Raw genomic sequence first — 24,622 nt, forward strand, 5'->3', positions numbered from 1 at the left:
TGATGTAATGTATGGGGATTAACATAAGAATAAAAAATAAATAAATAAACTTTAATTCACACATGCAAAAAAAAAAAAAAAAAGTAACTGGTGCTCTCCTGGATGGACGGAGGCAAGGACTAGAGGACCAAGTTGTAGGGGTATCAGTGGCACGAGCATGAACACTGTTCCCCTCTCCCTTTGCAGAAAGGGACATGCCAGTGGGAGGTGTTTTGTTTGTCTTTTCTCCTATTCTACATGGTGAAATGAAGGGCTGGTATTACGAAGACTATGGGTACAATTATAAAAGCAATCAGGAGTCTTTAATAAAGGGGTAACTTTTTTGGTAATTTATTCCCAAATGCTTCTAAAAATTTTTATTTATTTATTTATTTGAGAGAGAGAGAGAGAGTGAGTGCACAAGCCGGAGGGTCGGGGTGGGCAGAGGGAGAGGGAGAAACAGATTCCGCACTGAGCAGGGAGCCTGTCGTGGGGCTCCATTCCAGGACCCTGAGATCATGACCTGAGCTGGAGGCAGATGCTTAACTGACTGAGCCACCCAGCGCATCCCCCCTCCTCCCCAAAAATGCTTTTCTAATTTGTCCCAATGTTGTTGAGTCTTATGGTCCTTTGAAACCTTACGTCTAAGCTGGAAAAAATCTTCTAGACTCCAGCCTTTCCAGCAGTTATGTTTATATTGGTCCCTTTAACTGGGACCAAGGATCAGCTATAAACAGATGGGTCACAGGTTTTTGTTTTGTTTTTAGGTTCTAATTTGCCTATTTTATTTTGTCAGCTTAATATTTCCACAATTTGCCTAGCCCTATCAGAACTTTTGATGGTTGAGATTTATGTGTAGGATGTATATATATGCACACATATTGTCCAATGCTCATTTTGTTAGAAGTAGATTAGCGTCACAGTATTCAGAAAACTTCTCCCTGTGCTTTTGATTTTTTAAAAAATTGACACATTTTGTTGGCGACTGAAATGAAATAAATGTGTCTCTGGTGCATGTTATTGTAGTACTAATGGATTTTTAGATATTTGCTGTAATGTTAACATGTTAATTTATGCCCTGTAAATGAGTAGGAGACACTATTACTGGGAAAACTGTAGACTCTGCACAATAAATGCTGTATAAGAAACAACTTTCTTCCAAATAACTTTTTTGCTAGTTCACACTTCTGAGCAGTAGGCTCTGTAGGTGTGAAGAATCTAGGGACTGTATAATTTGTGATAAACCAGATTATAAAATAAGCTTAATTACTGATAAGAGTCTTGTTTGTAAGCTTTGTTAACTTCATATATTCTCTTGTTGACTCTTTTTGCAAGAAGCATTTGAAGACATACTTTTGGGAGCCAATGTAATGTTACTTCTATTCTCAAATAAAGGCTTACAGTTCTGTGATTTGGATCTAAGCAAATACGACTTGAGAGACCTTTTGAGTTCAATCAGAACTAGTTACGTGGGGAGTAGTAAGGAAAAGAATTTTATATATGCAGGGATAATTTGTAAAATTTAAATATCTGCTTATTGACAGGGTATTTAATATTTTTGCTGTATATAGAAACATTCACTTGCTATAAATATATTTTATAGCAATTTGAAGTCCATTAAGTTCTGAGAGAACTAATATTTTTAAACTTTGTATGTTCGCTGGATCAAAAAAGTTAACACTCAACAAATCTGTATTGTGTATTATGTGGCAGACATAATATTGTTTTGCTGGGGGCTAGGGTATACAGTGAATAAGACATGCATTATTTTTCATCCAACAAATACGTATTAAGTGCCTCTGTGGATATACTCTTAAGGGGTTCCCTGAGGAAATAGTGCATATGTTAAGGTTCAAGGATGAGTGGGAGTTACCAAAGCAAATAGCAAGATTAAAGAAAAATAGTCACATGCCATAAGCAAAGTACTCCAGATTGACAAAAAGCATGGGGAGTTTGAAAAACAAAAAGGACTCTAGAATGGCTGAAGTAGGAGGAGGGAAAGGAAAAGAAGTGGCTTAAGATAAGACTGAAGAGATAGCCAGAAGCCAGTTCTTAGACTTCTAACTTCTAAACCATGTTTATGATTCTGGATCTGATTATAAAGGCAGTGTGAGGCCTTTCAAGAGTTTAGGGAGGAAGATGATCTTATCAGAATCTGGTGTTTACAGCATCACTCAGATTGCTTTGTGGTGAATGCATTGGAGTGGGCCAAGTGCAGGTAGGATGGGAAGAAATCCGTTAGATACTGTTGAAGGAATCTGACAGATGATGATGACTTAGATTAGTGTGGTAGGGTTCAAGAGGTATTTGGAGTCAGAAATAACTAGATGTGGTGATATTTTGAGATGCAGAATTAAGGGCAGGAGAATGTGGAGTCTGAGATGATTCCCAGGCTTCCACAGGCTTCTGGCTTCAGCTTCCAGGAGAATGTTGCTGCCAACCCCTGAGATGGGGGAGAAGGAGCAGAAGACAAGGTCTACTTTAATCTCTGAGATGTACCTCAAAGTGGATAGATTCATGGGCATGGATAGGGGACACAGGACGGGAGTCATTTACCATCAATAGGATATATGTAGTGGGTGGGGGTGTGTAATGTATATATTTTAAATTTGTCTGAAAATATCAATTAGTATCAAAGCAGTATCAGTCAGTCTGTCTATTCTGAGTTTTAAAGAGAAGGAATCATTATGAGAATGTAGGTGAGGATATGGTAAAGTTTTTTGTCGTTATTTTTTTAAGAAGCTAAAAGAGATTACTGATGAAAGGAAGTTTAAATGAACCTAGCCACATTGAGTAGATCACAGTTTTCCCCATAAGATAGGATCCAAAGTGAGTGCATTTTAAGGTTTTAATAGTAATCAGTCCTTGGTTCTTGCTAATTTTTGTTCAGACCAGTTTGTTTTTGCTGAGGCTTTTAACCCAGGTTAACATTGAACTAGTAGAATTTTTATTAAGATTTTCATCAGGAAGCTAAAACTGGTTTATGAATTGGCTGACTACTGCTAATGGCTTCGTAGCTTTTAAAAGTAAGGTATCTAAGGTTTATGGTTGGGGTGGGGGTAGGAACGTGCAGCTTTGAAAACCTAGAAATGTACTTGTAAATGAAGGCTCTAGCCTTTTTAGGACATAAATTGGGGGAAGGGATGAAGAGGAGGAAAAAGAAACCCTGTTCTTTTAAAGGAGGCCTTTATACAATGCCTTACATGAACTAAACTTATAATCGAATTGAGTTTTTATTTGCAACATTTCCATTTTACTTTAATTGGCTACTTGAAACGCAGCATTTAATGGTGTGAAATGCTAAAATAAAGCTTCCAGTGGCATTCCAGATTACATGGATTGTAATCTGTGATGTAGAGTCAGGTGGAATTGGAGACTGGGATGGGAATGTGGGAACTGGAAAAGTAACCCCTGCAGGCTGCAGACTGTTGCATTTTGATAAGGTGGGTGGTGCTTGCTTCAGTGATGCATGGGAAGAGTGTGGGCATTAGAGTCACGTAAGCCTGCGTCTCAAAACCCTAGCTTCAGCACTTGTTGGGGTGGGGGCACGTTGCCCACCCTTGCCATACTCCACTGTCCTCTGCTGAAGTGTGGGGATGACATCTGATGCCCACTTTATTTTGAGAATTAAATGAGAAAAATGAGAAAATGAACATAAGTCCTCTGGCAGAGTGCCTTGCTCATAGTAGGCACTTAAATCTTAGTTCCTCTTTCACCTCCAATTTTATTTTCTTTATACCCAGCTTTAGTGTCTATAATAATGATGTAGAAGCCTTATTAGTGGCCATATAAACTTAGCGAGTTAGAACAAATGCAGTTGAATTTCTCATTTCTACTAATAATTATGAAACTAGAAATTCACAGGTATTGAGTACTTCATCTTTCAGAAATGCTAATCCAGGTGATGCCAAGAGTGCCCTGGAAGGCACACAAGATAGTTTGTGAAAGGTTTAAAATGACAATGGATAAATAATTTTAAACACAATCCAGTGATGGGCTTTCTGCAGGAAAACATTTGGCCACTTATTCATTCAGTTAACATTTATTGAGCAGCGTTTTTATCCTGGACCCGTATGTTGTGGGAGACTGACAAGTGCACAGTTGATCCTTACGTGCCATAGTAGGTCTTGTGCTGTGGGAAATCACAGGGTATTTTGCCAAGAGAATTAGAAGGTATGTACCAAATGCTTTAAAAATGTGCATCCGGGACGCCTGGGTGGCTCAGTCAGTTAAGCATCTGCCTTCGACTCAGGTCATGATCCCAGGGTCTTGGGATTGAGTTTCGCATTGGGCTTCTTGCTTGGCGGGGAACCTGCTTCTCCCTCTGCCTGTCACTCTTTCTGCTTGTGCTCTCTCCATCTCTCTTTCTTTCTGTCGGACAAATAAATAAATAAAATCTTAAAAAAAAAAAAAAAAGTAAAAATGTGCATCCTCCTTACCCAGTTGTTCCACTTCTAGCAGTATAACCTGAGGAAGTTCAATGGAATCTTGCTTATAATAGTGAAAAATTGGTAACTGCACAGGTATAACAATAGCGAATTGGTTTAATTGCTGTATTATAAGTGGACATATTGTGTACCTACAAATGATCACACGTGTCTGTATGTGACATAAAATATTCATGATATGTTGCTAAGAGCAAAAAGTAGGTTATGAAGAGGGTTTTTAAAAAGGAATTTATTTTCAAAGAAAGTAAGTTTAGTGAAATCCATTCCAAATCAGTTTTGTGTATTCTCTGCCTTGAAGAAATCATTCAAAAAGACATAGTTATTGTCACATTCTAGAAGTGGGGTGGGAGTTAAATGAGCTAATCATCTTGCCAAATCTGTATAGTACATCTGAGAGATAAACAGTTGGGGCATATCCAAACCAAAGGTAAATTTTGAGTGATGACTAGATAAGGTATAGTCCCAGTGAGACTGCCCACGTGAATGGGCTTGTCAGCAGAGCAGGGAGAGGTGGTTTTTCAATGCTCTCTGTCTTTTGCGGTACACTTTATAGTAAGATTGACTTGTGAGAAAAATCATTCTGTAAACAATGGAGAAAAATATATCCAGTGAGTTGAGTATGTGGGCAGCTAGCCACAGGGACTTCACTGGCCATTTTGACTCAGCTGGTACCATTAGGTCATTTTCTCTGTGGAAACATCCCATTTCTAGGTACTTCAGGTTCCAAGAGTACCTTTGTTGAGAAATTATTTTTCCCCTTAGTTGATAGTGAGTTGAGCTGCCAAGATGGCTTCTGTTCACTTTTGCACAGCAATCCCATTAATAAAATTCAAAGGTTTTTACTCAGGTTTTACAAATAACTATTTTGGAAAGCTTGTATTTACCAAGTTTACACCTTTGGATACACGATTAAGTCTACCAATTTACAATAATAGATAATTATTCCTTTTTTTTTCTCATAGAGGTTGATAAGCTTGGAGATTTCTAGTTTTCTCATTTATATGAGAACTGTACAAGTGGAACAAGTCTTTACTGTGGCTGAATCAAATGAAGTGACTATTTCTGCACCTTTCCCTTACTGCTTTCCAGAGGAGAGTGATGAGAGGCAGTCTCTGCCTGTTTCATTGTTCACTTTTTCTATGTGATGTAAATCTGCTCCCCTTCGACCTTGAGTAAACTTCTGGGACTTACTGACACCCTCCTTCCTTCCTCCCTCCCTCCCTCTTTCCCTTCCTTCCTTCCCCCAGTTGTCAGCAGTTGGATACCAAATGATTCAGAAAGTGAGGAGCAAGAGAGTAGGAATTATGATGCAAAAGTCAAGACTAAAAGGAAGAGATAATTCATGGCTCTTTCTATAAACTAGGAAAATACCTTTTATTTTTAATGGCTATCATTTGTTGAGTACCCATGTGCCAGATACTTTATAAATACATTGTCTTATTTAATTCACATTAGCGTGAGAGGTAGAAATAATTCCCTCCTTTTGTTTTACAGATAAGGCCTCAAAAGATTAAACAGTTTGCTTTTAGCCATATGCCCAATAAATAGCAAAGTTAGGATTTGAATCCAGTTCCAACTTTAAAGTTCTTTGTAGTGTATAAGTTACTAATGTTGGCCTAAGAGTTAAAGAAAAAAAACTATTAGGATTAACTCCATGAATTTCTGGTGACTTGCATTAACTGTCTTGGCTCTTGTTTTCTTTATCTGTAAGATGAGAGGATTGAGCTGGATCTTTAAAGTTAATTCTGAATATAAAATTCTTTGATTCTTGGACTTTTCATTTAATTTAAACAGAGAACGTATAGAGCTTCTAGTTTTTGTGTGTGCAGCCAGTTTGGTATGTAATGAATACTATTAGTCTGATGTTTTTTTTCACTTGATCATCCTGTGGAGGTGCAGAAAAGTCATCAGGGAGAATGGATTAAAAGAATGTACATTGTTTCAACTGAAGATTCACAAAAGAAAACTTAAAGAAAAATACTTAAGCATGAAGGAGCATGGCAAGCATGGGCTGGAGAATATGTGGGTGGGACCTGGTTATTGTCTGTAGATATCACTGTCATTTACCCTTAAGTATTATTGTGCCTGAGCGAGTGAGTTTGTGTGTCTGTCTCCAAGTATTGGGTATTGTGCTAGATGGTATAATGATGACTCAGTTGCAGTTCTTTTAGGGCCTTATGGTAGAGATGGTTATAGGAGGGGTACAATGATTATTGACATAAGAGAGCTAATGAGATGACATGACATAAAAAAAGCATAATTATTACATCATTATAGTATTTTTATTCCATTTATATAGTACCTTTTTCTCTAAAGGTGCTGTACAAATAACATCGAGATAATAAGCCATTTTAAAATGTCAAAACACCAAAGAATGAGAAAGCTAGGAGAAATAAATACACAGAAAAGAAGCAATAGAGGCTTTAGATCACTGATCAGCACAAAAGTTACTGATTCTTTGGCTAAATCCATTGCACTCACCATTAGTTCTGTAAATCGGTGGGAACTTGACATGGAGGCCTTTTCCTTGAGCCAAACTAGTGCTCACCATTTTACATCCTATGTTTGTGATTGAAGACCATGGGTTTTGGTGTCAGGTGGACTTGCATTTAAATCCTGATCTTGCTGCTTACTAGCTATTAACTTGGAACAAATTATCTAAACTTTCTCAGCCTCAGTTTCTTCATCAGTGATGTGGTATTTAATTATATAATTATACTTCCCTTGTTAGGATGGTCTTGAGGATTGATTGAAGTGAGTGAGTTATACACATAAACCATTTAGTTCAGTGCCTGGCACATGGTAAGTGCAACATAAATAATAGCTCAGTATATGTTAAAACAATGATTCTGGGGGTGCCAGGGGGGACTCAGTCAGTTAAGCGTCTGCCTTCAGCTCAGGTCATGATCTCAGGGTCCTGGGATGGAGCCCTGCTTTTTAGGCTCCCTCCTCAGCGGGGAGTCTGATTCTCCCTCTGCCCTTCCCCCTGCTTGCGATCTCTCTCTCAAATAAATAAATAAAGTCTTAGGGAAAAAACCACACAGTGATTCTGATGAGGTGATAGAGCATAATAACAGTTTCTCTGTGGTTTAAAAGATGAAGCAATGTGGAATTGTCAGGGTCTTCTCCTTCTCTGAATTGATATAGTATAATCTGTACTTTATAGACTAGCATTAGACTTTTAAATGAAACATACAGAGACTATACCTAATAATTTTAAGTTATATACCCACTGCCACCTTTAAGAAATGAAAAATTACAGATAGAATTGAAGATCTCTGTTCCTCTCTGCCTTACCTCCCCAACATATCCATTGTCCTGAATTTGGTGTATCATTTCCACACATGTCATTATATTGTAATTAAAGTATTATACTGTATATAGCCTTCCATAGCTTTTCTCACTCAACATTGTATTTGAGATGTTTTTGTTGTATATGTAGCATTATTCATTAATTTTAACTGTCATAGAGCATTCCCTTATATGAATGAATTTTATTTTAATCTATGCTGTCAATGGACATTACCTATAATTTTTACTCTTTCTGTGTATCTCTCACCTTCACATCCCTCTTCTTCAACCTAAGAGGCAACCACTAACCTGAGTTGTGTTAATTATTTTTTAATGGTTTAAACATACATATTCCTAAGTAATATATTGAGTTTTGCCTCTTTTTAAGGTTTAGGTAAGTACAATCTTACTACCTTTTTTAGTGTTATTCATGTTGATGTGTGTAGCAGTAGTTGCTTTCACAGTATACATTATTCCATTATATGAATGTAGTACAATTTATGGACCTCAGGTTGTTTTTTACTTTTGTAAACAATATATAATTAACATTCTTGTCATGTGTGTTGAGATTCTCTCAGGCATATACCTATGTGAAATGACTGAGGTATGGATAATGTAACTTGCATCTTTATCTTTACTGGATATTGATAAGTAGTCATTTCATTATCATTTATTTATTTTCTAATTTCTGATTTGACCCATGAGTTTACTTTAAATTTTTAAAATTTATCTTTTAATATTTTTAAAATTTCCAAATATATAGAAGTTTTTGTTATCAATATTTAATTTACTTGCACTGTGGTGAGCTAATAATTTTTTTTTTAAAGATTTTATTTATTTATTTATTTGACAGAGAGAGAGGGAACACAAGCAGGGGGAGTGGGAGAGGGAGAAGCAGGCTTCCCGCCCAGCAAGGGAGCCTGATGCGGGGCTTGATCCCAGGACCCTGGGATCATGACCTGAGCTGAAGGCAGACGCCTAATGACTGAGCCACCCCGGCGCCCCAATAATGTTTTTTTAAATTTTATTTTGTTAGTCACCATACATTACATCATTAGTTTTTGATGCTAATAATGTTTTTATCTTACTAATTTTTTGGCATCTGTTAAGACTCTTGCTTTATAGGTTAATATGTGGTCAAGATTTAGCCAGGTTTCAGTCAGTTTTTATAAATGTTCCTCATGTTTGAAAATAATTTATTAACTTATTGTTGGGTACATGAGCCTAAACTTACTAATCTTCTCTAATTTTACTAATTATTTTGGCTGAGGCAGGTATATTAAAATCTTCCCATTATGATGGTAGATTTGTCAGTTTCCCATAAATATAATCATTTTTGCTTTATATATTTTGAGGCTTTGTTATTAGGTGCATACAAGTTGAAAATTGTTTTATCTTCCTCGTAAATTCTTTGGGTTTTTTTTTTTTTTTTAAAGATTTTTTATTTATTTGAGAGAGAGAGAATGAGAGACAGAGAGCATGAGAGGGAGGAGGGTCAGAGGGAGAAGCAGACTCCCTGCCAAGCAGGGAGTCCAATGCCGGACTCGATCTTGGGACTCGAGGATCATGACCTGAGCCGAAGGCAGTTGCTTAACCAACTGAGCCACCCAGGCGCCTGTAAATTCTTTGTTTTTAATTGTGTGTGTGTGCACACCTCATTTTTTGTTTTTTGTTTTTTTACTATTATATAATGATCCTCTTTTTTTCCCCCTCTAACAGTGCCTTTTGCCTTAGTCTCCATTTCCTGACAGTACTGTAGCTATTACTCGCCTTTTTCTTTTCTTTTTTTAAGACTGATTTATTTATTTGAGAGAGAGAGAGGGAGGGAGAGAGATATAGGGGGCAGCGGCAGAGGGAGAGAGAGATTCTCAAGCAGCCTCCCCGCTGAGCATGGAGCCTAAAGTGGGGCTCAATCCCACAATCCTGAAATTGTAACCTGAGCTGAAATCAAGAGTCAGACACTTAACTGACCAAGCCACCCATATGCCCCACTGTTACTGGCTTTTTAGTCATGTATCTTTGCTTGTATTTCTTTTTAATATACTTTAAATTTTTCTTTATTCTCATGTTCATGTTTTTAGTATGTCTTTTGTAAAACAGGACCTCATTTATTCAATTTGAACATTCTCTTTTAATTGTTAAGTTTAGTCAGTTTACAATTATTACCATTACTAACATATGTGTAGTTATTTCTACAATCTTATTATGTTTTCTGTTTACCCTGCTTTTCTCTGTGGTGTTTTTTTTTTCCCTTCTTACCTGTCCTCTATTGGTTTGAATAACCTTTCTTTATTTCTTCTTTCCTTCTGCTGACTACCCCTAACATTTTAATTGTATTTGGCTTTGTAAAATCTTACATTAAACTGGTATGTCTAAACATAGTGATCCCAAGGGACACATGCACCTCAATGTTTATAGCAGCAATGTCCACAATAGCTAAAACACGGAAAGGGTCCAGATGTCCATTGACAGATGAATGGCTAAAGAAGATGTGTGTGTGTGCGCACATGCGCGCGTGCACACACACACTGGAATATTACTCAGCCATCAGAAAGAATGAAATCTTGCCATTTGCAACGACAGGGCTAGAACTAGAGGGTATTATGCTAAGCAAAATAAATCAGTCAGAGAAAGGCAAATGTCATGATTTCACTCATATGTGTAATATAAGAAACAAAACAGATGAACATGGGGAATGGAAGGAAAAATAAGATGAAAACAGGGAAACAAACCATAAGAGACTCTTACTCTAGGAAACAAACTGAGGATTGCTGGAGGGGGTGTGGGCAGGGGGATGGGGTAACTGGGTGATGGGCATTAGGGAAGGCACTTGATGTAATGAGCACTGGGTGTTATATGCAACTGATGAATCACTAAATTCTACCTCTGAAACTAATAATATAGTATATGTTAATTAAATTGAATTTAAAGAAAAAAATTGGTATGTCTACCATATTTCTGACAATACAAGGACCATGGAAAGCTTTAATTCCAGTTACCCTCCACCAATGGAAAGTATATATGGTATATGGTATTTTACTTCTGTTCTTTTTTTGTCACTAAGGGTAGTCTTTATTATTGCCCCATTACATTTAATTTTTATTTCTGTACTTTTGTTGTTTTCTAATTCCCAAGGAAATTACAAACTCCTTATTTAAACTGGTTATATCACTCTTTCTCTTCAGATTTTCAAAAGAAACAACCAGACGATGATTCCGCTCCAAGTACAAGTAACAGCCAATCAGATTTGTTTTCCGAAGAGACCACCAGTGACAACAACAATACCTCGATAACCACGCCAACTCTTAGTCCCAGCCAGCAGCCGCTTCCGACAGAATTGAATGTAACTTCACCAAGTAAAGAGGAGTGTAAGTGCCCAGATCTTTGAAGTGGTACAGAAAGCAGCCCAAGAATTGTATCATGAGCTTCTTAGTAATGCCTTGTCTCAGAAGAAAAGATCGCAGTTCTTCTAAATCAAGATTAAGTGTTGACGTGTAGGCCCTCATCAGCAAGTTAGGGAATAAATTTTAGCTATTCCATAGAGCTTAAGGTCCTTTCAAAGATAGCTTTTTTGGTTAACTGTCAAGGTATGAGGTCTTGAACCAGTCTAGGGCAGTGGTTCTCAGTCCTGCCTGCAAAATAGAATCCACTGGAGATATAAAAAAAAACAAAACCAAAAACAATTATAATCTTTAGCACCATTCTCTGAGTCTAATTTTATTGATCTGGAGGGAGCCCCAGGGACTTGTACTTTTTAACTCTGCAGAGGATCCTAATCTGCGCTAATTGATGAGAACCACTGGTCTAGAGAACTTCCTAATTTAGGAACCTTGGAAACCTTACTTCTGTCACTCACTGGGCCTTGTATGTTTCTAGGCAATTAACTGAGATAATAACACTATATACTTCATAGAACATAGGGTATTTGAAGGGAGGAGGAAATGGTTTCTCTTATTCTTCTGTTAAGTCCTCAGCGATAGAATGTTATTGTTATATATGTGATATGGAAGTCCATTGTCCACTTAACTTTTTTACTGCTGTAGCCAACTCCTTTGGGACACAGCTATAACTAACAGTGTCTGTTGAAAATTTTAGGCACATTTTGACATAGCAGTTTTTGCCTCTTAAAAGCTTTAAATTAACAGGTTGAAATTTGATGTTTCAGATTTAATGAACATCTAGAAATCCTTGGAATATGTTAGGTTAGAATGTTCTGCCTACTAACTTTGGAAAGATTAGCAGAGAACAAATTATTTATCATAAACCACTGTACTAGGTGACATTGAGAATATAAAAGTAAAGAAGGCCAAAGTCTGTGTCCTCAAAGAATTTACTCTTTATAAGGGTAAATTAAATATATTTGTTATAATATGTCAGTGGTTCTCAACCAGGAGTGATTTTGTCCCCCCATGCTATTAAACATCCTACACTGCATAGGATAGCCCTCCACAACAAGGAATTATCCAGCCTAACATGTCAGCAATGCCAAGGTTGAGAAATCCTGAGTCCATTTTAATGATTCTTCTTAAATATTAAAGACAATGATTGTTGAAGAAGAGTGTTGGTTTACTGGAGAAAATTGTGCTGAAGACAGACACAAGGTGGTGAAAAGACATTCTAAACGGAGTAGAGTGAGCTTTGGAGGAAAGGTACATGGAGTCCTGCACTGGCAAATGACCCCTTTAGGGGCATTTATAGAGGACAAGGCTAGAAAGGTAGATGATGATCAAGTCAGAGAGGTTTAAATGTTCAGCTTAGATATTCAGATGTTAGACAATAGTCATGTTTTTGAGCAAAGAAAGTAATATTACAGTTCTTTTGGAGAAGTAACCTGGCAGTAATGAAAATGGGAAGGATTATAGTAGAATAACATTGCAGAGGAAGAATTTTTAAAATACTGTAACCTATTGAATAGAGGCCCAGGGGAAGGTGTAGAAATCATTGAGGAGGAGGGAAAAAGAAAAGATTAAAATGGTAGTGATAATGTTGGGGTAATAGGTTTTGTTTTGTTTTTAAAAATCTATTTGGGGTCATGTACTTATTGAGAAACAGATAAAAGATAGGGCCCCTTGTCTCAGAAAAAAACACACCATCCATTTATACCCAATTTTGAATAAAATGTTTTAAGTTCACTATGGCCTTTAGGTGAAGAACTCCTTGTCTAAGGGAAAGTTTGGAGCTGGTCAGGATCTCATCTGATTGGATTCTTATATACCAGAATCAGGCCACAACAAACCAGCCTGAGTAGCCAAGTTGTGTGTGAGACTGAGATAACAGTAGCTATCATTTATTGAGCACTTTGTTTGTAAGACATTGTTCTATATGTTCTGAACATTTTCTCATAGAAGCCTCATGATAACCCAGTGCAGTAGATACTATCATTATCCCCATTTTAGAGCTGAGGAAACAGGCACAAAGAGATCAGGTAATTTACCTGTGGTCACAAACAACTAGATACCAGAACCAGTATTCAAATTCAGGCATTTGGCTTCAGAAACCATGCTTTTAATCAGTTATTTCACAATGTAAAACATAATTGCCACAGAAAATAGAAATTTTCATGTTGCCAAGATCAACACTTTCTCTCTCTGTAATTAAGGTATGTGGAAACTCAAATCATAGCCAAAAGTTAACTTTATTAATTCATCATGAAAAATCCTAATAAATAGGGAATAAATAGGGAAATAAAAATTTATACATAGGACTAAAACATTTTCTCTGGAGGCAGACCTTTCTGGGAAGCCAACCTGTACGAGGGTTTATATAGCAAATGGCAAAGTGTGGACTCACCAAGTGGAATTAAAATGAAGTAAATTTTTAATTGAGTCAGGCTGATTGTGAGGTGTGCTCTAAGTACATATAAGGAAGGTCTTGCATTCAGTGCAAGATTCCATCTCCATACACCTTTTCTCCCTCCTCTGCCTGGACTTAGACCTGCTCTTAGCTTTGTAGCCCCTAGGACACAATACTTTCTGTGTTTCCATAACTTGCCCGTCTAGGCCATTGTACACTGCCATGTTTTTTCTTTTGATAATTAAATACTTTCAGTCTTCTGTTCTACTAGCTTCAGATCCATTCTCTCTCTGATGACATCACTGCTTTAAACCATTGTGTGTTTATCTTGAGTTCAACTCGCTGAAACCAGTCTTATTTCCTAATCCTTATAAGGCTCATTATTGTAATCTTCAGGTTTTCACAGATCTGAGGAATTGAGGAGATTTGCTAATCTGAGATATGATGATGACTTTCATGTTCAAGTGGGCTGGTTGAGTTGGAGCTCAGGAGAGGGAAGTCAGAGTTAGCTTCATGCACTTGGGAGATGATAGTTGAAACCTTACTGGTTAAATGAGATTGGCAAGGATGAGAGCAAGAAAAAGCAGTGAGAATAGAACCTTGAGAGTGAAATCAAAACAGAGGACGCAACTTGAAGTCAGAGAAGAGTAGAATGATAGTGGGCAAGTTCACAGAGGCCAAGGAACAAATTTCAGCTTGTTGTGTTCTTTCATAGTAATAACGAAAATGTAAGCTCACATTTATGAAGTGTTTGCTATTTTCTAAGTACTTTCCTAAGCTCTTTACATGTACTAACATTTAATTTTCACAGGGTCTTATGAGGTAGGTGCTTTTATTATCCTCATTTTTACAGATGAGGAAGATAAAGCATAGAGAGGTTCAGTGACTTCAGTCCAAAGTTCCAGAGTTGCTGCTTCTTAGTATAGTTCATGTTCAACCCACTAATTTGGCTCCAAAGCCTATGTTTGCAACCAATTGTGTCATCATTAAAATGCTGCAGACTGTAAACTGACAAGAGACATTTGGATTTGATGATCATGAGGTCGATTACCTAAATATAAGCTATTTAATAATCTATTGCAGATTGGTTGTATATTCATTTAGCGGTCTTTGCTGGGAGCCTACTCTGTTAGGCACTAGGTTAAGTGCTGGGTACAGAAATGAGCAAGATTAGACCCCCAAGGAGGTCACCTTTTCAAATATATATGCCTCTCCCTGAAATTCTGGCTTGTTCTCCGACACAGGTACAGAAGAATTTCGGGGTATAAGGAAGGAGGCAGCAGGAGCAGTGATCAGTAAGCATGTCATTTGCAAAAGCTTTCTCACCGAGGTTGAAAACTATGTGTGCCTGATTTGTATGTGAGGTATATAGGGATGAGGAAAGTAGGGAATTTTGTTAAAGTGTTAGGGCGGATGCGTTATGAGTCAACATGAGATAATTACAGTGATTGCCAAGTAGCGATGAAGACCCAGGTGAGAGTAGAAGGCCCTATCCCTAGGCACCTGGCAAATTTCTTCAGCTGTGATGTACCTCGTAGAAGCAGGGTGGAAGAAGAGGAGGCAGGGGATTACTTATGTTGATCTTTTAGCATCCTCGGGACCAGAATTTCATCTGTTGGTCCTTCATAGCTTCCCTTATATAGAGGTATGAAGAGGTAGGGTGTGGAAGTTGCTGGGTAATGGGTTTGGGATTGCAAATCCAAGTACCACATAATTTGTTAACTATACAGTAATTATGGATCTGTTGTTATTGTGTAGAACTGGAATGCTGTGTATTGTTTAGGACTTGTGAGAAGGTCTTACTTTTTCTGTAATAATCAAGAGAATGAGTATTGTTTATATCTGCTTTTTTTGCTTCTCACTGTCAAATGAATGTACGAAAAGAAAGATGGTGACAGTCTGGGTATGTTAATGCTGTATTGAAAAGACTGCAGGTAGAGTTAACAAGAGTGGGGCGCTTGGGTGACTCAGTCGTTAAGCGGCTGCCTTCAACTAGGGTCATGATCCCAGGGTCCTGGGATCGAGCCCCACATCAAGCCCCACATCCGGCTCCCTGCTCGGCGGGAAGCCTGCTTCTCCCTCTCCTACTCCTCCTGCTTGTGTTCTCTCTCTCGCTGTCTCTCTCTCCGTCAAATAAATAAATAAAATCTTAAAACAAACAAACAAACTACTGACAAGAGTGGTTAAGCAAAGAAACAGGACAGATTTTTATCCAAAAGAATTTCTTAAAACACCTGACTGAAGGTCAAATAAAACAGATATCCAAAAGCTCCAAATAATATTTTTTTTGTCTGAATTCACACACATACCTCTTCCTCTCCCATTGTGTATGTCTACAGAAGAGTCTATGAAAGTTCAGTCATTGGAAACTTTAAAAAAAAAAAAAGGGCAGTGTAAACAAAACTCAAATAGTGACCAAAGGACTTGTCATAGCATTTAAATGCTGTAATAATGGTAACAGCTAGCACTAGAGTACTCATCAAGTACCAGGTACTGTTCGAAATACTTTATCTGTATTAACCTACTTTATCGTCATAATTACCCTTGTATGGTGGGGACTGTTACCATATCTGTTTTCACGGATGTGGAGATGGAGGCACAGATGATTCAGTATCTTGCCCAAGATCGCAGAGCAGCCTAGCTTTCTGGCATTGCACCATAGCTTCCTGTCTCTGTAGTGATTTATAGTGTAAAGGACCATTGCATGCAAATGTAAACTGTGGAGGAAGGAGAACAAAATAACAACAACAACAAAAAAGCCTAACATTTTTCCTGCTTTTGCTACTATTCATTGTTCTCCCAATTTTCAGGGTTTTCATAGAGGAGATAAACCATGATTTGTATTTACATTTCTTGACCCAACTTTTAAAGAGAGAAAGGATAATGTCAGATTGTAGATAGAACTCTGGAACCAGTTGTTTTATTTTTAAATGAGCAGCATGCTAACTGGTCACCTTAAGTCAGAGTCTTATCAGATCGGACTTAAAAGATGAAAAAATGCCCTTTCTCTCTCCTGTAAATCAGCTTTCTTGTTACCCTGGGCGTCTCTACTTATGACATGTTTGGAGACTTCTGATGTGCATGCCTACCTAGGTTTTGTTTTGTGTTCGTTTTCCTAGTCCCACTACATATTGGATAGAAATTGAGGTGTTTCAGGAGAATTGGCTGGTCTGTTTCTTTCTAGGCAGGAGAGGAAGAGAACTAATGCCAGACAGAGTTGATATCCATACCTCCTACTGGGGAAGAGTAATGGCAAGAAATGGGCTTGTTTTCAAATATTCTGACATTCTAATCTACCAGTTAGAGAGGGCCCACCTCATACAGAATACTTTCCTAAACTCTGTGGAGGCACATAGTAAGAAATAAACAGCAGCCAACACATGTATAAAAATATAGTTTACAAGAGGAATTGGCAAAATACAGCCCATGGGCCACATCCAGACCATCACTTGTTTTTATATGGTCTACGAGCTAAAAAATGATTTTAGAAGATTGAAAAAAGTCAAACAATATTTTGTGACATTTAAAAATTATATGAAATTTAAATTTCAGTGTTCATAACGTTTTATTGGAGCACAACCATGCTTGTTCATTTATGCATTGTGTCTATGGCTGCTTGTGCACTATGGCGGCAGAATTGGGTAGTTGCTGCAGAGACCCAGTGGTTCTTTACAGAAAAAGTTTGCTAACCACTGTTTAACAAAGCACTTTAACAAACATTTTCCTGGGATCATCTGACAGTGTGCAAGGCAGGCATGGCAGATATTCTCCTTCCTATTCTACAGATGAGAAAAAGGTTTGCGTGGTAATTTGCTTTGAGTCACGTGACAGGACTAGCACTTAGCTCTGGGTCTTTTTCATCCATAATACTCAAGATTTTTCATATTCTTCTCTACTGCATCTACCCAAGAGATGCTTTTGTTATAGCCAAAAGGAAACATACAGAAAAAGTGAGAACCATACTAACTGGAATGTTAATGAAGATTGTTAACGATGAAAGCTTCATTTCCAATTGCTGGCTGGATTTTCTTTTAATTATGACAGTGATTCCCAAAATAGAAATTTGAGAACATTCTTTATCTGTGGTTAAATTAATTTGGTTGAATAAGGAGATTTCCATTGTTTCCTTGGAAACTGGTTCTTGGTGATACCCCGGCTCCCTCAGGCATTTAGAAAGTAAAATAAAATAGAAATAAAATAGTACTGCATTTTAATAGATGTCCTTGCTAGACTGCCCTTGGGTCTTTGAACATACGTTGGGCAGGCTTCACTAGCTTCTAGTCTTCAGTCCTGTCTGACAAGCCCTTATCTGTCCCCTGGAAAATTAATATCACAGCCGCCAAGTAGCAAGACTGTTTGTTTTTACCAATTAAATTTCTAATAATCTTTCAATGAAACTAGTTTTCCCTTTTTTGGACTACGCCTACTTCAGAAGACCCAGGTAGATATTGGGCAAAACAGGCTGGCTTATTCTAGTAGAACATTTAGAAAATACTACCTATTAAAAAATACTTTATGACTTTCTGCTGGGCTGGTTTTAAGTGAAATATGGTGGGGAGATTTATTTACAGTTCTCTCTGTATGTGTCTTTCTCTTCCCTTTTCTCTAATGAAGCTCAAAGCATCAGGCCGTTTATCAGAGATAATTACACAACAGATGGAGCTTTTCTGATATATAATAGTCTCAAAGTGGAAGATTCTTTCCCATAATGAAGAATGCCCAAACTTTAAATGTCTCTTTTGATTTTAATTTAAAGGTATTTTTTTTTTTTGCATTTATTTATCCTGGAGCTGATTCTGTAAAACATGCTGCTTTTATTATAGCTGTGTTCTAAAAAGATTGATACTTTGCAGTGCAGTATTGAATTGAATGGCTATCATTTACCAGGAATCAATGTATGGGATCATTAAATTAATCCCTGTCAAAAAACAGACGGACTTGAGCAGTTTAGTAGTGTTTTCTTACCAGATTTTTTGTGTTCCATAATGTTAGCTGGGTTGAAACTTGTTGAGGCACTTATAGTATCATCTGACCTTTAACTTGTAGTCAAAATAAAGACCAAATTAAGGCAGAACCATGATTTTTAAATTACTCATTTGCTGGCTTTTCTTCCTTAAGAGTTTTAATCCTATTTTTTAAGTATACAAGTGAAACAGAGACATACAGGTTTATATAGAATAGAAGGTGAAAATACTCTTTTCACACCTTTATCCCCAAGCCCCCACTAATTCCCATTCTTTCCAGAGATAACCACTTTTTATTCATTTTGGGTTATATATTCTTTTTTAATGCAGTTATATCTATGTTTACATACATAAAGATTTTCATTGTTATACAAATGGGAACATACTCTATATTATTTGTAGTTTGCTCTTTTAATTTAACAGTCTATACTTTTTAAAGATTTATTTATTTTAGAGAGAGAGTCCGCACACGTGGGCGCACAAGTGGGAGCACAAGTGGGAGGGGCGAGAGTGGGAGGGAGAGAGAATCTCAAGCCGACTCTGTGCTGATAAGGCTCAATCTCACAACCCTGAGATCACAACCTGAGCTGAAACCAAGAGTCAGATGCAGCTGACTGCGCCACCCAGGTTCCCCAATAGTATATTTTCGAGATCTTTCCAGATTACCACATAAAGATCTGTGTAATTCTTTTTAAACAGCTTCATAGTATTTCATATTATTATTTTCTCTTTTCTTTTGAGGCTGTTTCTAATATTGTACTATAAACCATATGAAGTAGACATTTTTGTACATGACTAATAGTGCATGTGTCATTTTTCCATGATAAATACATGGAGGAGGAAACAAGAAGTCAGAGAATATGTATATTTTAGCTTTTGATATACATGGCCAAATTCATTTCCAAAATGACATTACTATGTTGTTACTCCTAAGAATAGTGTTTGAGAGTGTTTCCCATGCTTTTACCAGTGTTAGGTGTTCTGGGGGAAGGGGGGCAATGGGTAAAAGAATAGCTCATTTTAACTTGCATTCCCCTGACATCTCCTGGTAGTGAGATTGAGCACTGCTGCATATGTTTATTAGCTGTTTATGTCTCCAGTGATTTGCCTGTCTGTACTCTTACTTATTTTTTAATTAACTGTCTTTTTCTTACTCATTTGTAGGAACTCATAAGTCTTTGTAGCATATCTTGCAAATGTTTTCTTCTGATGTGTCACTTGGCTTTTAATTTTGATTTGGGTGCCTTGTATTTTATTGGAAAATTTACAGATTTTTTAAAAGTCAAGTGTTCTGGTCTTTTGTCTTCTACATTTGTGTCTTTCTTAGAAGGCTCTCTCTATGACAGCGTTATAAAAATATTTTTTATGTATTTTGATACTTTATAGTTTATCTTTTTCTGTATTTAGCTCTTGAATCCATGTGGAATTTATTTTGTATATGATATGAGGTATCGCGATTTATCTTTGTAATTTTTCCAAATGGAGAACCAGTTATTGCAAAACCATTTATTAAACAGGTCTGGTTTGAGGGGTGCCTGGGTGGCTCAGTTGGTTAAGCATCAGACTCTAGGTTTTGGCTCAGGTTGTGATCTCAGTGTTGTGAGATCAAGCCCCACATCAGGCTCTACACTGAGCATGGGGTCTGCTTGAGATTCTTTTCCTCTCCATCTTCCTCCCCTTCTGCTCCTCCCCCTGCTCTCATGCATTCTCTCTCTAAAATAAATAAAATTTTTAAATAGGCCTGGTTTGAAATGCTATTATCATTATATAAACATATATCTGCTTTGGGGATCTTTTATTTTGTTCCATTTGTCTACTTGTATATTCCTAAGACTGGAATATAGCTTTGTGTGGTATGTATTGATATAGAGCCAGTCCCCCTTAGTTCATGTTTTTCTAAATTTTGTTAGCTATTCTTTTGTATTTTCTCTTGTTAATGAGAAATGTTAATGTTCTCAGCTTGTCAGGCTATATTAACAGTTACAGTGTGATTTTGATTGGGATTATACTGAATCCATTGATTGATTTGGGAATAATTGACATTTTAATACACTATTGGGTCTTCTCATATAGGAATATTATTTGTTTTCAATTATTTAAACCTTATTTTTTTGAGCTTTGTATGTTTTTTCTTTTTCATTTCTAACTAATGGGACTACTTCTAGTAGGATTTCACAAATATAGTATTTGCTATAGGGTTTTCTTTTGTAGATATTATTTATCAGTTTAAGGATATTCTTCTATTTATGGCTTGTTAACTTTGTTTTTTTTAAATCAGGAGTCAAATGACTCCTTTTTAACATCTATGGAGATGATCATTTGGATTTCTCCTTTAGTATGTAATCTCTTAATTTAATGGACTTCCAGGGTTAAACCATCTTTGCATTTCTTGAATTAAACCCGACTAGTTCTTTCAGTATACTGCTGGCTTCAAAATACTAATTTTATTTTAAATTTTATACCCTTTTAATAAGTGAGTTAATTTTATACATAAGTGTGTTTATATATGGTGGGCATGCTATTCCTGTCTAGTTTCGGCGTCAGTTACGTTAACTTCATAGAAAGCTTTTCATCTTTTCCTGTGCTCTAAATACAAATTTTTATCTTAATGCTCTCACATTATGTAACACAGCTATTCTTTGAAAGCTTGAAGAACTTATTCATAAAACTGATTGGCCTGATACCTGATATAGGACTAGTCATATTTTCTACCTCATTTGAAGTCAATTTTGATAATCAGTATTTTAATAAAAATGTTAATTTCATCTAGACTTCTAAATTTATTGGAATACATAGCTTTCATTTATTAACTCTAGAGTATATATTGTACCAAGTACATAAGCTAAATCTTATTCTTAATCACTCTGATATTGGTTATATTTCCTAATTTGTCTTTGTTTATGGTCCTCTCCTTAACTCAGTGGAGACATATTAAAGGTCTGGGAAGTTGTCGCTGCCACCATTGTGTTTTTGTAGCATTACAGCCATATCCTGCTTCTAGTCTTGTCCTAGTCCATAAATTTATCAGATGAGTTTCCCATTGATATCATGTTAAACAAGAAAGGAAATTCATTAATTGACTTATCATCACCTGTCTGGTCATTCAGATTCAAGCATCCTCCCCTGTAATCTGGACCCTCATTGTATCTACCTGTCTACCCATTTCAGCAGTGATGTTCAGCTCTGAGCCAAGCTAGAGCCTATTGTCCTCAGAAGACATCCTGGCACTTGTCTTACCATTTTTATTCATGCTTTTAGAAGCCATCGCAAAACCATTTTATCCACACTATTTGCTTCCTCCAAGGAATTCCTATACTTCCTACCTGTAACATCTAATCCCATATTGCTTTGGTTAGCTCTTTGACGATAATGTCATCTCCTTGTACCAGCTTAGAGGGTAAACCCAGAATTAGCAGAGACATTATTATATGTTGCTTTGCTCTTCCCCAGAGTACCCAGCACAGTGCTTGGCAAGGCAGTGCTCAGTAAGTGCTTACTGATTTAAATAGTTAGAAAAGTTTTCTAATTCTTCTTACTTTTAGAAACCTACTTCATGTGTTTTGGTACATTAAAGAGAGGTTTGTCCTGAACCTGATTTGGAACAACTTACTTAATATTATTATTTTCTGTAACTGTGCCATTCAGTATCCTTAAGATGAAGCAACTCAAAAAAGCAGTTTCCCTACCAAAGTTTGAAATTTGGTTGTCTTGTTGTGGTGACAATTCATCTCTTTTAACCACCAGAGCTTTTGGAATAACGGGAGACTGTCTTCTTTCCTCCCTTCCTCCCTCCCGCTCTTTTTCTCTCCCTCCCTCCCTCCCTTCCTACCTTCCTTCCTTTCTTTCTCTCTTTCTCTCTTTCTTTCCTCTCTCTCTGATCTTTCTTTCTTTTCTCTCTCCCTTTCTCAGAGATCTTTCTTTTCTCTCTCTTTCTTTCTTTCTCTCTCTTTCCTTCCTCCCTCCCTCCCTCCCTTCTTCCCTCGCTCCCTCCTTCCCTTCCTTCCTTCCTTCCTTTGCAAATAGCTACTTGCTCTTTGTGAAGTGACAGTTTTTGCTTATAGTATTTGTTTTGTCACCTGAATTTCCCCCTTCAGGATTCCACTTTGCCAGACAGAAGACTAGCAGACTTGAAACACTCATGTTTAAGGCTCCCTTAAGAAGTCTGCAAACCTGAAAGGCTTGTTTCCCTTAAAGATTTTGTCAGGCACCTAGGAGATTATACAGTTACTGATATTCAGACTAGGTTTTGAAGCAACATTATCACTGTCCCCCCTCTCTGCGAATGCAGATTTTTGTTTTATGTTCTTATTAAATGAAGTGCTCTGTACTTTGCTATGGAAGTAAAGGTCACAGTCAACAACTACATTTCACACAGCTTTAGCCCTTTGCAGTTGTCATATTTTTCTTTCTTGTAGATACAGGTAATGGGTGACACTTTGCCAAATCTAAACTAAATCTAAGCTTTATTATGACAGAAGTGTTTGGCTGAAAAAATCATAATAGGGCCATCTCTTTGGGTGTGTTAGAAATAGTTATTTTAACCTTATATTTTAATTGTGTTTGTGAACTTCTCCTAAAATTCAGAGCTGCCAGTGCCAAAAATGAATACATATAACTTCCATTTTCTGTTCATGTGCTCTGTGATTTCATAAACCATTGCACTTTTTGATCTATCCAAAGGAGAATTTTTTAGATTTAATAAAAACAATAGGATGCCATCTTTGTAAGGATCTTTTTAAATTCCAAAATATCAATATAAACACTTTTCTACATAACTCAAACCATGACATTTTCAACTATTATTTTTGCAAAGAGAGGTCCCATTAGCAAGACCTGCTAGCGGTCACTTTTGTAAAACAAGAAGGTTGGACTCAGGTACCTTCCATTCAGTATCACTATGGGTGCATTGCCAGCCGTGGTCCAGCGACCTGCAGGAGAGGCTCAGACAAGGACCAAGGAAGAAGGGTCCTGCATTCAAAATTCTTTTTAAATGTCCATGGGGCAGTACCTTTGGCCTAAATAGAAGTCTTTTTCCATTTTCTCTAAAGCTTCTTACAAAGAACATGCACAAGTCACCTCCCTTTCCAAGGAAGGCATTGCAGCCTTTCAGTTGCTGATGCAGGCCAAGATTTATGAGAGCGCTCTTGGTAGCTGAACTATGTCAAAAATAAAAGCTCTTCTTTTTTTTTTAATTTTATTAGGTTATGTTAATCACCATACATTACATCATTAGTTTTTGATGTAGTGTTCCATGATTCATTGTTTGCGTATAACACCCAGTGCTCCATGCAGTACATGCCCTCTTTAATACCCATCACCAGGCTAACCCATCCCACCACCCCCAGAACCCTCAGTTTGTTTCTCAGAGTCCATAGTCTCTCATGGTTCATCTCCCCCTCTGATTTCCCCCCCTTCATTTTTCCCTTCCTGCTGTCTTCTTCTTCTTCTTTTTTTTTTTTTTTTAACATATAATGTATTATTTGTTTCAGAGGTACAGGTCTGTGATTCAACAGTCTTACACAATTCATAGTGCTCACCATAGCACATACCCTCCCCAGTGTCTGTCACCCAGCCACCCCATCCCTCCCACCCCCCACCACTCCAGCAACAAAATAAAAGCTCTTCTAATGCTGGGTGCTTTCTCCATTAATGTTGTTATGAGATTCATGCTCATGTTGATGGTAAAATGCAAATCTAGAACTCTGTGTTGGGCGTTAGTTATGCCTGTAAATAGTCAGAACTGAAGTCTAAATTGAAGAAGTGACAGCTCCTGATTTCATATCCATATTAAATATGCTTTATCACAGAGAGAAACAAGTATCTAAAAATAGAACTATTGGCCAGGTGATATTTTGACCTCTCAAAAAAGGGTTCTAATTTGATCCCTAAGATGGTGGTGTCTTAGAATTTCAGTGTTAATTGCTGTTGGACTTTATCACATTTTGGAATTTTTTTTTTTATTCTTATGTTAATCCCCATACATTACATCATTAGTTCTAGATGAAGTGTTCCATGATTCATTGTTCGTGCACAACACCCAGTGCTCCATGCAGAACGTGCCCTCCTCAATACTCACCACCAGGCCAACCCATCCTCCCACCCCCCTCCCCTCTAGAACCCTCAGTTTGTTTTTCAGAGTCCATCGTC

At 37.2% G+C, this 24,622-nt stretch overlaps 1 protein-coding gene across 3 annotated transcripts in view; it reads left to right on the forward strand.

Moving 5' to 3' along the window:
- ZFAND3 (zinc finger AN1-type containing 3) overlaps window positions 1-24,622 on the forward strand; it is a 338,039-nt gene that overhangs the window by 243,457 nt on the left and 69,960 nt on the right. For all 3 annotated transcript variants that reach the window (XM_081827415.1, XM_081827413.1, XM_081827414.1), the window contains one exon: window positions 10,904-11,086. In XM_081827415.1, the coding sequence (XP_081683541.1) occupies window positions 10,904-11,086 (183 nt within the window). The remainder of the gene's footprint in view (window positions 1-10,903; window positions 11,087-24,622) is intronic.

The sequence above is a fragment of the Leptonychotes weddellii genome, chromosome 8, assembly GCF_054177405.1.
Source record: "Leptonychotes weddellii isolate Sample4059 chromosome 8, ASM5417740v2, whole genome shotgun sequence".
NCBI classification, from domain to species: Eukaryota; Metazoa; Chordata; class Mammalia; order Carnivora; family Phocidae; genus Leptonychotes; species Leptonychotes weddellii.